The sequence below is a fragment of the Bremia lactucae genome, linkage group LG18 (assembly GCF_004359215.1).
Source record: "Bremia lactucae strain SF5 linkage group LG18, whole genome shotgun sequence".
Classification (NCBI taxonomy): Eukaryota; Oomycota; class Peronosporomycetes; order Peronosporales; family Peronosporaceae; genus Bremia; species Bremia lactucae.
Window position 1 is genome coordinate 1770847 of NC_090627.1, and position 12287 is coordinate 1783133.

Below are 12287 nucleotides of genomic sequence, written 5' to 3' on the forward strand. Positions count from 1 at the left end.
TATGGATCTGATGGATGGTTTCTATCAAATCCCTATGCGTGAACGGGACATCCCGTACACAGCAGTGAGCACTCCCAGTAGGATGCTTTGGGACTGGCTAGTGATACCTCAGGGGTTTAGTAACGCCCCTGCAACATTCAACAGATGTGTAACAAATCTGTTGAGACCGATGCTAGAATTCGCACCGATGTATTCGTCCATAGCCGAGCCATGGACGGTAAGACGGACGTGAAAGTTCATAAACTCACGTTCGTCAGGTCTTTACACTTATTCGAAAGCATAAGTTGTACGCAAATCTCAAGAGGTGAATATTCGCTGCAAGCGAAATACCACTTCTTGGGTGCATTGCCAGTAAACACGGCGTGCGCCCTGGTTCCGAAAAGATCAAGGCAATCACCGACTGGCCAGTTCTAGTCGATGTCAAGGGACTTAGAAAGTTCTTTGGTTTAGCGGCGTACTTGCACAAGTACTCTCGAAAATATACAGAGATGACAGTTCATCTCTCTCCCCTCTTGAAAAAAGACGAGAAATGGTTACGGAACGCTGATTGTCAGCGTTCGTTTAAAGGTATCAAGCAAAGCTTAATGCAATCGCCCATCTTGGCGATCGCAGATCAATACAGACCATTCCGTGTGGTCTGTGAGCCAGCGATTTCGCAATCGGCTGCGCGTTAATGCAATACGATACAGACGGCGCGGAGCGCGTCGTCTGTTACCAATCGCGTCAGCTACAACCAGCTGAACGCAATTACCCAGTGCATGACAAGGAACTCCTTGCCATGAATTATGTATTGGCTAAATTTAGGGTGTATATCCTAGGAGATAGACAGTTCATCGTATATACGGACCATGCATCATTATGCACGGCCGTAAAAAAACCACACCTTTCGCAAAGAATGGCGAGGTGGCTATCCGTCTTCGCGGAGTATAATTTCTTCGTCGAATATAAACCAGGACGACTTAATGTCGTCGCTGATGCGTTATCATGCCGACCCGATTTCGAGTCAGCAGTGCGCTCCAACCGTACCATCAGTACGCAGCTTCTTCCGAGGACGGATTTGACCACCCTTTTCAAGAATCTCTAAAAGGTTTTTGTGATCGCGAACCAAATTCTCATGTTGAACCTGAAGTTTCTAATGCCGGTTCTGAATATCCTCGAAATTGCAATGAGCTGACGAAAGCTCATCGCGAACAGCATGATATTTCCGTTCGTACTCCAACATGGAGTACGCACTCTTCGACCGGTCTTCCAACCGCTCGATATGGTGAGCCGGCACCGTCTGCTCCAACGAGCGACGCTTGCCGCGTTCGTAGTCAAGTCCCTCCTCCAAATCATGGAGGTCCTCGACATTAGATCCGACATACGGCTCGGATCTAATTTTCCCTCCTTCACCACAGCCATTGGTGGATTCCCACGGTGATCAACGTTTCCTTGTGGAACGTATCCAGAGCCACCGTGATGTGAAGGGGCAGCGAACGAGTTATCTTGTTCGCTGGCGTGGTTATCCACCTTCATATAACAGCTGGGAGCCTCGTTCCTAGCTGATTGCTGACGTTGAGGGCCTCGTCCGTCAGTATGACGAGACCCATCCAATGGTTCAGAAGGCTTATCGAAAAACACGCGCCTTTGGCGCATGTAAATCGATTGCAAAACGTCAATCGCATCACGCATCTCAATAGAGATGCGATCCCTTCCCCTCGTCAAAGAAAGGGAATTGACATCCCTTTTTACCCTCTTTGAGTTGTCAACAAAACGCGGACAGGGATCGCCCGACGTGAGGCACGGAAGCCCAGCCTCACGTGACAACCGACGCAATTAATACTTTGCACCGGATTGAGTTCGATTCTCAAACTCAACGCGATTCGCGTTAAGTTTTTGAAGCCAGACTTCGCGTCCAATGTGTTTGACATTGCGAATGAACGCGCTCCAGGCTTGCATAAGCGAGACTTTTTCTCGCTTATTGTTGCCACTAAACCATCGATGCTTAAGAAAAGCATCGAGATAAAAACCTTCCTTAGCGCAAAAGTTCTTCGCGCTGGGATCAAGGCCATGTAGCTTTGTCGCAATAAATAAGGGATTTTTATTGTGAGGAGTAATTTCTCCAGACAAGCTATTGAATAGCCGTTCTGGCAAAAGCCACGGCTTCTTTTCAGGGGCGAGATGAGGCATTTTACTTGTTTCACTCCCCTGAGTGATACCCACTGAAGTAGAGGTACCACAAGAACTTTTATTGCGATGGCTTACGCCATCGTCATCACCTTGCACAGAAACACGTGCAGGTGACCGTACGGAGGACGGAACGGGCGATGAGGAATCATCCTCATCGTCGGAACCAATAGACTATTAACTCGTCTACAGAATGAGCCCTCTCGTTCAAAGGCTCATGGCCATTTCGTCCGACTCGCACTCGTACTCGAACTCCAAAGAGGGGTCGTATTCACGTGGTGAATCACCACGTGCACCAGTGATGCACGAGTGGAAGATACTACGGCATACTTTCCGTCTGCCGCAAGAGGTAACAGTGCGTCACCCGCGGCTGCAGGAACCGCAGCCGAAGGCGCAGCACTATCAACACCCCGCATGAGTTTATTCTTCATTCGATCGAATTTAAAATGATGGTTCTGACCAATCAAAACATTTTTTTTAATTAAGTGGTCACATAGTGACCACTCCATCCAATGACAGTCAGAGTGATTGTCGTTTAAGGGATGGGTGACGGAACGGGTGTATCGTTACATGAAATTAACACTTAAAGGTTGTTGATTAATATATTATCTAAAGGTAGATAATGTTTGGAGGATATTATTTTAAATAGTAATGTTCAGAAATCTTATCCACAAATAGGTATAGGCCATTATATCCTTAAAGAGAAGTCTTCCTCTGCACGTACTAGTGTACGTGAAATAACGTAAGGCACCACTCGCAACTGAAGCAGTGCGAAGTGGACTTGTACTGAAGCAGTGCGAAGTGGACTTGTACTGAAGCAGTACAAGTCATAGTGCCCCGTTACAATAGTAATATAATTCCCCCGCAATGGGCTCATATAGTTTTTCGGAGATCGTATGAAGTTGACTTGAGTTGAGAAAGATTAGTGGGGCCATATGGGTCAGGGGCAAGCTGGATGAGGAAGGCGTCGTTTTAAAGTAGTCCTTATAGATAGAAGGCTCCACCAGATCGAATTTTAAAAGAAACCATCGATCTGCTCAAGGGCATCGTTGGATATGCAATACCTGGTACCATCACGGCCCTTATGTGATCCTCGGGTACTGGCAAAACGAAGCTTATGGACGTCATCACTGGGCGCAAGACTGGAGAAACAATTTGTGGCTTAATGCATACCCCTCGACAGATTTCGCCATCCGTCGATCCACTGGCTATTGCGAACAGATGGACATTCACTCAAATTCTGCTACATTTCGGGATGCACTCACAATCTGTGCGTTCCTGCGTCAAAGTGCGGACATGTTCGATAATAAGTAGTACGATTTGGTCAATGAATGTCTCGATTTGCTAGATTTGCAACCAATCGCAAACCATATCATCAGTGGCAGCTCTGTGGAGTAGCTAAAGCGATTGACAATCGGTGTGGAGCTAACTGCTTAATCGAGTGTACTGCTCCGTAATGAGCCGACAAGTGGTCTGGATGCGCGTTCTGCGAAGCTTATAATGGATGGTGTTTGCAAGGATAGCAAACACAGGGCGTACAGTTCTATGCACGAATCACTAGCCATCTACCGAAGCGTGCAGTATTTTCGACAATTTGCTACTACTTAAGCGTGACGGTGAGACGGTTTTGGCGGGTGAGCCTGAAAAAATGCGAATGCGATGGCTGTGTACTTCGAGTCTTTCGACGGTACGGCGAAGCAGGAGACAATTACGACCCCGCGACGTGGATGTTGGAGGTGATCGGCGCCGGTGTGGCCAACAGCAACGGTGGCAAGACAGAATTTGTGATAGTTTTCCAGCGAGCAAGAACTATGAAGTGCTGTTGTATAATTTGAATTATGAGTGTGTGACTTGTCCATCGAAAGAGTTCTTTAAATTGACTCGAAGCGACATGCGTATTGCAACAAGGATATTTTTGGCCGAATTCCTGCTTCAACGCTTCATCCGCATGTATCGGCGCACAGCTTCACACAACCAACCCCGATTTTTTCTCTTTCTCATTCTTGGAAATGTGTTCGGTAGTACGAACATTGACACAGAGTACACTTCCTACGCTGGTATCAACTCGGGCATTGGAGTGCTCTTTCATCTTTCGCTGTTCGTACTATGGCAGCAGCACACCGTGCCGGTTCAATGCTTCCACGAGCAGTGGTGATTTCCAAGTCCTATGCCAACAGTACTGGCAAAAAAGGCTCCAATTACTATAATAACTTTTAATGAGATATCAAATTCTAAGAACAGGTGATCAACGTGATACTAAAGATGGTGGCACTGTCGACGGTAGGCATAAGGTAAGACAAGAGCTGACCAAAATACGTCTGCGGTTTACCCACCCCCCCTAATAGCTCCATCCCCTCAGGCTACAAATCGCTGCAAAACACTTACCTTACAATTAAGCGTTAGCTCTTGCTGCAGCCCCTGTCTTTAGAAACTGCGCAAGTGACGGTGATTACCCGCACAATGAATGTTAAAAGTGAGTGGAATTCCATCTCAACTTACCGTTATTCGAACGTGAAAGACTACAGATCTGCCACCTTTTGGGTAAATCAAATCATCATTTTAAAAATTTGGCATTACGTGTTTCTTCATCGTTGGTCTTCGTGTTTTTGAAAAAATTATGTCCCTCTTTCGAACCGAGCATAGTAAGTTGCCCCCCACTAAGCATCCGGCTGCGCACAAACGAGACTGGCGTCCGAGGATGGTGCAGTCCATTTATATAGAACGTTCTCTTTCCTGTACTGCCGTGGACACTGTTATTTAAAGCAAGCAATTGTCTGCTCCATTCTTTTGAAGTCGGTACGTGCACGTTTTATCCGCCACGATCCGATTGGCACGTTCTGTTTGTCCATCGGTCTAAGAATAATCTACGGTCGACATGTGGAGCCCGCTATCTAGCAGCTCAAACACATGTCGCCAAAACCCAGACGTAAAATGTAGATCCCGGTTGGATACTATAGACTTGGGCATCTCGTGTAGTCGGTAAACATGATCCAAGAACAAGAGAGCTGCCTTATTGCCTGTAATCGATGTCTTACATGGTGCTAAATGCATTATTTTGCTCAGTCTGCCTACAAAGACGACTAGCCCTGTCCGACCCTTATGATCGGGCGGCATACCAAACATGAAGTCCAGACTTACTGACTTCCAGCAATCAATTGGAATCGGAAGCGGCTCCAATGGCGCACTGCTGGACGGTGCAGGTTTAATGCGCTGACACTGTTCGCAAGAGCGAATAAAGTTAGCCACCCATCTGTATAGGTGTGGTCACCAAATCCCTCTGACACTCGTAAGAATGTCTTTTTACGGCCCAGACACCCACTAGATGGCGCATCATGGAGCTCGTGAAGGATCATCAGCTTCAGATCTGTGTCATGAGGCACATCGATTCTCAAGGGATCACAAGGTGACCGCTGATGCCATAACAGGCCGTCGATGTAGCTAAATCAATTTAGCTTAGCTTTTAGGTGCGACGGGAGGGTACCTTTCGTCAACCAAAGTGATTCAGCAGCAGGCGAGAATGGTCGTACTGACTGTAGCTTTCTTGCAAAACAGAGGCTAACGAGCTCGTCACGAGGTATGCCTTCATGGCTGCCAACGTTGACGGCCGAAATTGTGCTTTAGCACTAGACACACTTTACTGGTGTCTTACCTCGAAGCCTGCCAAGCCATTGACGCACCCGGCGTGTTTTTAACTTTGAAATTAAATTCAGAGAAGAATGTAAGCCATCTCGCCATTCTAGGCGGTGAGTTTATTGCGGTTCGCAAGGATAAGTGATCCGTATAAATTACAAATGCTTCGGTATCTAAGCGGTGCACTCGAACTTGGCAAGAGTATACTTTACTGAAAGTAGCTCTTTGTCATGCACAGGGTAATTCAGTTCCGCGGCTCTTAACAGCCGGCACTGATAGAGATAATACGGTCAACGCCGTCGTGATCCTTCTGCATGAGCGCACTGCCGATTGCAAATTTGCTTGCATCGCAGACGACACTTCAGGGATTATTTGCGTCTGACAATGCCAAGACCGATGCATCAACAAAATGTTGCTTCACTGGTGTGAACGCGTCTACTTGTTCCTTTGATTAAACTTTTTTTGAATTCTTCTTAAAAAAAGGTCTAACAAAGGCTTAGTCCACTCTGCGTATTCTTGCTGTACCTATGCAAGTGATTAGCGAGCCCTAGAAATTGGCGCAAATCCTTACCTGTCGTGGAATTGGTTATTCTTTATAGCCCTTATTTTTTCTTGGGTCTGCTCGTACACCATGTGTATCTACGAAGCAGCGCAGCACAGGTAACTCGGGGTACCCCTATGACGCACTTTTGCAAGATGAAGAACAATTGGTTGATCACAGGATTCTGCAACACAGCGTCCAAATGACGCTTGTGCGACTCTATTTTGCTCAGCCTGTCATTGGCCCTACTATGCCCAAATACGTCGTCAAAGTAATGGAGCGCGTAGGCACGGTGCTGACGCATCACGTGAGCCACCATTCGGTTAAATGTTGCTGGTGCGTTTTTTAAACGTTGGAGCATTACAAGCCACTCCCAAAGCATACCGCTTAGGGTGCTTACAGCTGTTTTGGCTACATCGGACTCTCTCATGAGTACCTGATAGTAGCCATCTTTGAAACCAATGCGGAAAATATAGTTGACTTTCCCATGGAGTTCAACAAATCATCTTTCCGCGAAATTGGCGTTTGCTCCGGTATGGTCGCCGTGTTCAGCTTATTATAAGCATCAACCACGCGCCATCCACCTGTGGCTTTTACGCACACAAAAGGTCGGGTACCAGTGAGGCAATTTGCTCTCACGCACATGTCCCGCCTTGGCTCGCTTGTCGAAGAACTCATTGATATAATCGACTTGTTCTTTCGGCAGCGGCCATTGCCTGATCACATATTACTTGGTGCCAGGTTCGAGGTCTATCTCGTGCCCGATGCCCCTATCTACTGGTAGGCGGCTCGGCACTACTTCTGGGAACACATCGCGATGTTTCCACAGAACCTTAAAGAACGGACTGTCTTTCAAGGCATCCCAGCCTTGAGCAGCGAACCGTTTTTTTTTTGTCCGTGTCTAGGACGCTCTCGTCTATTGTGGACGACGAGCAAAAGTCCACAAAGTTCTCTTCTGGAACTGGTGCGAATATTTCGTGGATCTTTCCTTCCTTTAATTCGGCAACGAACAGATCCCACGACATCTCCGGGAGATTTACTGTCTCCTTAGCAGATTTACTATCTCCTCGGCAGATTTGAAGTCTTGCCGGAGTACGTCAACTGATGATGCATTCGCAATTTCGTCTTTGACGACCTCGAACACCTCGTTCAAAGGCCCGTCCTCTTTAACAGGAACTGATCCAAAGGTCACTCGTTTACACGTGCCTTTGATCGTCCTAATCTGTCGGGTTCTCATACTTTGAGTCACTACGACCTTTGACTGGGTAGCGTGTGCTGTTGCTTTCCTGGCTGACTCACCCCTTCCAACCAGTCAGGCTCCAGGCAATGGGCCGGTTCATGCAAAGCTTAACTTCCAGTCAGCTCGCCGTATACTTTCACAGGCTCTCGGCTCTGTGCAGGACAATGGGACACATGCCTACTTGTCATTGCCCTTTTCACTATCACAGTCTTCACGAGTTGGTAAAAAATTGTGTCAACTGACATTCAGTCGGTACACTTCCAACAACACCAAGCTTAGGGCTCTAACTAGATATTTGTGACGTTTGACATCCCGTAAATGCACTCTCAATTGTATTGGACACGTCATTAATTGCATCAGCCTCTTGCAGGAGCACACCTTTTCTGGTGTCCCGCGTAGAGCTCGCAACTGTGCGTGTACGCCAGTCTATCCATGCTTGGTGCTTTACCAATCATGGCATGTCTAGGATGAGGTCATACGGACTCTCTATACCTAGCACTGTGAACTTCTCTTTACAAGAGAAGTAACTAAAGCTAAAGGCGAGTTCTACCCTGAACTCCCTCAGACTTATGGAGCGCGCCTTTTGCTAAACGATTGGTCGCCTTTTCTCGCTTCTTATCCTGGCAAAGCGACTCATACATCGCCGGTCTCTTTCTTAGAGCCGCGAGTTTTACAAAATTTTGTGATGTACCCGAATCCAGTAGGAGGGTCATCACCTGGTCATAGCCTCTTACTTGAGCACTATTGACCAGCAGGGTTGAAGTCCGAAATTTCGGACCTCAGGGACTATGCTACCCATTTGTTCGACAACTCTGAACTTGGAAGTAGCTCCAGAGTCCGCGTCAGTAGCGCATCCCGCCCCTACTGCGCTCCTGCATTTCCCGACCCCTCAGTGGTCGATGCAGAACTCATGCGTCTCGCACGCTAGTTCTTGCCATAGCCCTTTGGGTAGGGAGTCCTCTTGCTGGGCGTCTTCGCCCCAGCAAGGACCCTGGCATAGCAGCCAGCCATCATTTGGCCGCGCTTACCGCATCTGTAACAGACAAGTCTGCATTGTCCAACTCCATGGAAGTGGCATCTACCTCTAGGGCAACGGCTTAAACCGAGCTGTCGCCGAGGCACTGTTTAAGTAATGCTCCACAACTAAGGCAATTTGGATTGCCTCTTCTACCACGTGAATCCGTAAATGCAAGTAGAGGCAGAGGGAGAATCTGGTTCGGCAAACGAGATGAACTCGAGTCGACAACGTGACTTAGATCACGTCCTGCACGATTTACGGGAGAACATTAATCACGAGCGGTCCCGTCGTCGCGAGTTAGCGGTGACGGTTGATAATGTTTCGCGTGACCTGCTCAAAAACTGAGCGCAAGTTGCAGTTAATCAACTGGCGAACGAACGTACAAATCAGTCACCTTCAAAATGAGCTGGTGGCAGCTCGTTATAAATTCTCATCTTGGAGGATGTTTTGGAAACACTGGCTCGTGTGAACTATACTTCTCCCCGAGACTATCATGATTTAGCTCGGGACCATAACGCTTTAACAGATGTGTTAGACCGTTCAGGGTTATTTCGAAATCGGACAAAGCCTCGTGCTGATGGTACGGTCGAAGACGCCCGACAAATGCGTAGGATGCGTACGCAAACTACGAGGCAGTACGCATTGCTTGTCGGTGCAGCATACGATACGGGCTGATGTATTTGGCAGTAATTTGTAACTGCCCACATTAGTCACCAAATGTTATGGTAGATTTTCCGTAGACAGTAGGACTAGATCATAAACATTTAATAAACGAATGCTTTTGCCTTTCCATTTTTGTCAGACTTTCGGTTCTGTCGGTCCACCGCATCGGCGACAAAATTCCGTACAAAACAAATCATTGCTGACTCAGTTTTTTTTTGTCTCCAGTGCGAGCAGTACGCACTGCGAAGATGTATTCTCCTCATAAGTGAGAGCATTGTTGTTCTTAGCAGTATTATTGCTGAGTCTTCCAGCGTCGTTATAAAAGTCGGTAATATCATTATTGCCATCACTATTTCAATGTTGATTAAATCAACATTGGTATCTGTCGCATTGACTTAAGGGTCAATGCGTGATGAGCAAGAGCTAGAAAGCTCTTCCTCGAGCGAGTCCCCCCCTTTAAGTCGGGCCACTCACAAAAACGTGGGTTTTCGTGGATAGCGTAAGCAATTCACGAAAACCGGATAATGCTTCGCAGAATCATGCACTGAATTGGTGATCGGCAAGAACTCGCTTCAACTCGTAAAAGAGTGGACGTATCTGCAAAGTATCTCTTCGCGGATACAATTTGCACGTTCTGTCTGACCATCTGTTTCAAAATTGTTAGGATTTGAAATTTTTAACTGATTTGAACACAGATTGCTGAACGTCCGCCCTGATTTGGGGTCTCGATCTGAAACCGGTTCAAGGGGCAATCCCTGGAGTCCAAATATCGTGTAAAAAAGATACGAGGACAGCCTTAGGCAGTAATCGACTCCGGGACTGCGGCAATATCTACCATCTTGGTGAAACGATCGACAAACACCAGAATACATTTGATCTTGTGATCTTCTTCGGAAAATCCGAAGCCGACGTCCATAAATATAGACTGCCAACACTTTAATAACAGAACAGACAGGTCATAACGGAGCACGAGATGAAGCAGAAGAATCCGAGGCTTACGGTAAGATTTGTCTTCTATCGCCCACGATGCCCACTTGCTGGTCCATCGTGGCACTCATACATATTACAGAAACGCAAATCTTTATGGGTAGGCATGCCGACACGACGTTTGTCGGCAGCAAAGGGCTGGTAGCACAGTAAACCATTGTGTGTTGTGTATCAATTCGTTGAGTATTGATATGATGTCGACAATTCTTTGAAAGATTGTTGTGATGCATTTTAAGGGTATTCCACCAACCATCTAAGAGCCTTATCGTCTTGATAAACTCTTGATGATCAACTGACGATGGGAAAATTATTGTTGCAACAGTGGGCTTATCCTCACTGTTGATATGCGTGGCCGGCTCGAACTCGAGTAGGCGCCAAAGGGAGCTTAGCGACGACATTAAGTCGTCCTGGTTCGTATCCACGAAGAAGCTATACTCCGAGAAGAAGGACGACCATCTAGCCAATCTTTGCTAGATATGTGGACTATTTACGGTCATGGGGGTAAAGACGCATCGTCTGTATAAACGATGAACAATTATCTCCCAAGAAATCTGTATCTGAAACGAGCAAGCGATCACTTCATCCATTCAGCATTGAAAAAACGTACTTGCGTCATAAACCTAATGCACATTATGTATACAGCGACATTGATAAGAATAATAAATATGGCTGGAAGGCTCGGCATGCAATCGTTGTCCGTCACGCATAAGTAAACTTTTCGTGATGCCGCTTCACTCCACCTGGATTAGTCTTCTTGAGGACAACTGGAAATTTAAGAGGAAGAGAAGGTTAGCTGCGAGCATAAACCTCGGTAGAAATGCGGAATCGAGAAGCGGTCCACGAGGCCTCTTGTGACGTTTCAAGAACGTGGTCGTGCTGTAGCTGTTCCGTTGCCATTCGAGCACTTGCTTCCTTGATTTTCCAAGCCTCTTCAGCAGGTCTAAACGAATGACACGGGAGGGTTGTGCCGACCTCTGGAATAGAATACTTTGTGTGCCAGGTCATCTCTTATTCATTTCGTCAAGTCCTTCCGTCACGAGAAGCTCTCCGATTGTCTCGTCCATGTGTTCGGTCGGTATACACGTAAAGGGATTAAAAGATACACTTTGTGGCCCTTTTGCCGACAGTAGCATCTCTCCTTTTTTCCTTGACAGCTTGAATACGCTCGTCAAAGTGACACTGACGCATTATGACCATAAGCGTATCCAAGTGAACTTGGTCGGTGTTCACGTTTGCGTTGCGTTGGTACAGCTTTAGCACCAATTCGCCGACGATAGCCTTGCTACGTCCGCTCGCTGCTTTTAGCTGACAGTTGGATGATTGACACTGTTTTTCTGGTGGCGACGCTTGTAAGACATGGCATCGTACACTTTTGCTAAGTTGCGATTCGTCACGATGGCTAATCTTAAGTTGCGAAACACCTGCGCATTTAATGGTGCTCTGTGGAATTGGGATAGAAGGCACCGACCTACCAATTCGCCAATGATAGCGTCTCCTAGCCACTCCAACACGTCCGCCTCGGCGGCACGTGACGAACAAGTCTGCAGAGCGTGAAAATGCGACACAGAAGCGACGAAGGCTCCGCATTGAGACGAGGGTTTGATCAGAGATGGTGCAAGCTTGGCCTTTTTAACATGCACCTTGTTTTCTGAGAACGGCCGACCGCGTGGACGTCGTCTTTTTGTCGTCATGGGTACTTGATGACTCTGATACGTCCATTCATTTGAAAAATACGGAATCTTTAAATAAAACTAAATTCGTAGATTTAATTACTCTTGTAATGCGTTGTGAATCATTTTTGTTTTCTTCGATCCACTATTGTCACACGTTTAATTGAATACAATTTGTTTCTGCCGCTGCTATATGTACCCTCCTTCTATTTGACGCTCCCTATGAATTATAGCCAATCAGAACGCATAACATAATAAATGTACCCCGCGTCGCATAAATCAGAGCATTTGCGATGTGTAAAGACTGTGCAACGGGGCGTATTGTTACATTAATTCACACTTAAAGGTTGTTACCTAATATATATATATATA

The 12287-nt window shown here is 46.7% G+C and overlaps 2 protein-coding genes across 2 annotated transcripts; both read right to left on the bottom strand.

The window, feature by feature from the left end:
* Positions 1 to 11034: 11034 nt before the first annotated feature.
* On the bottom strand, positions 11035 to 11250 carry CCR75_000175 (uncharacterized protein; the record flags this gene model as incomplete). Its single annotated transcript, XM_067958283.1, has 1 exon — positions 11035 to 11250. The coding sequence occupies one exon, from the start codon at positions 11248 to 11250 to the stop codon at positions 11035 to 11037; it is 216 nt and encodes a 71-aa protein (XP_067819752.1).
* Positions 11251 to 11546: 296 nt separating this feature from the next.
* CCR75_000174 (uncharacterized protein) lies at positions 11547 to 11936 on the bottom strand (the record flags this gene model as incomplete). The annotated part of the gene is made up of 1 exon (XM_067958282.1): positions 11547 to 11936. One exon carries the CDS (start codon positions 11934 to 11936, stop codon positions 11547 to 11549), a length of 390 nt encoding a protein of 129 aa, XP_067819753.1.
* Positions 11937 to 12287: the final 351 nt, after the last annotated feature.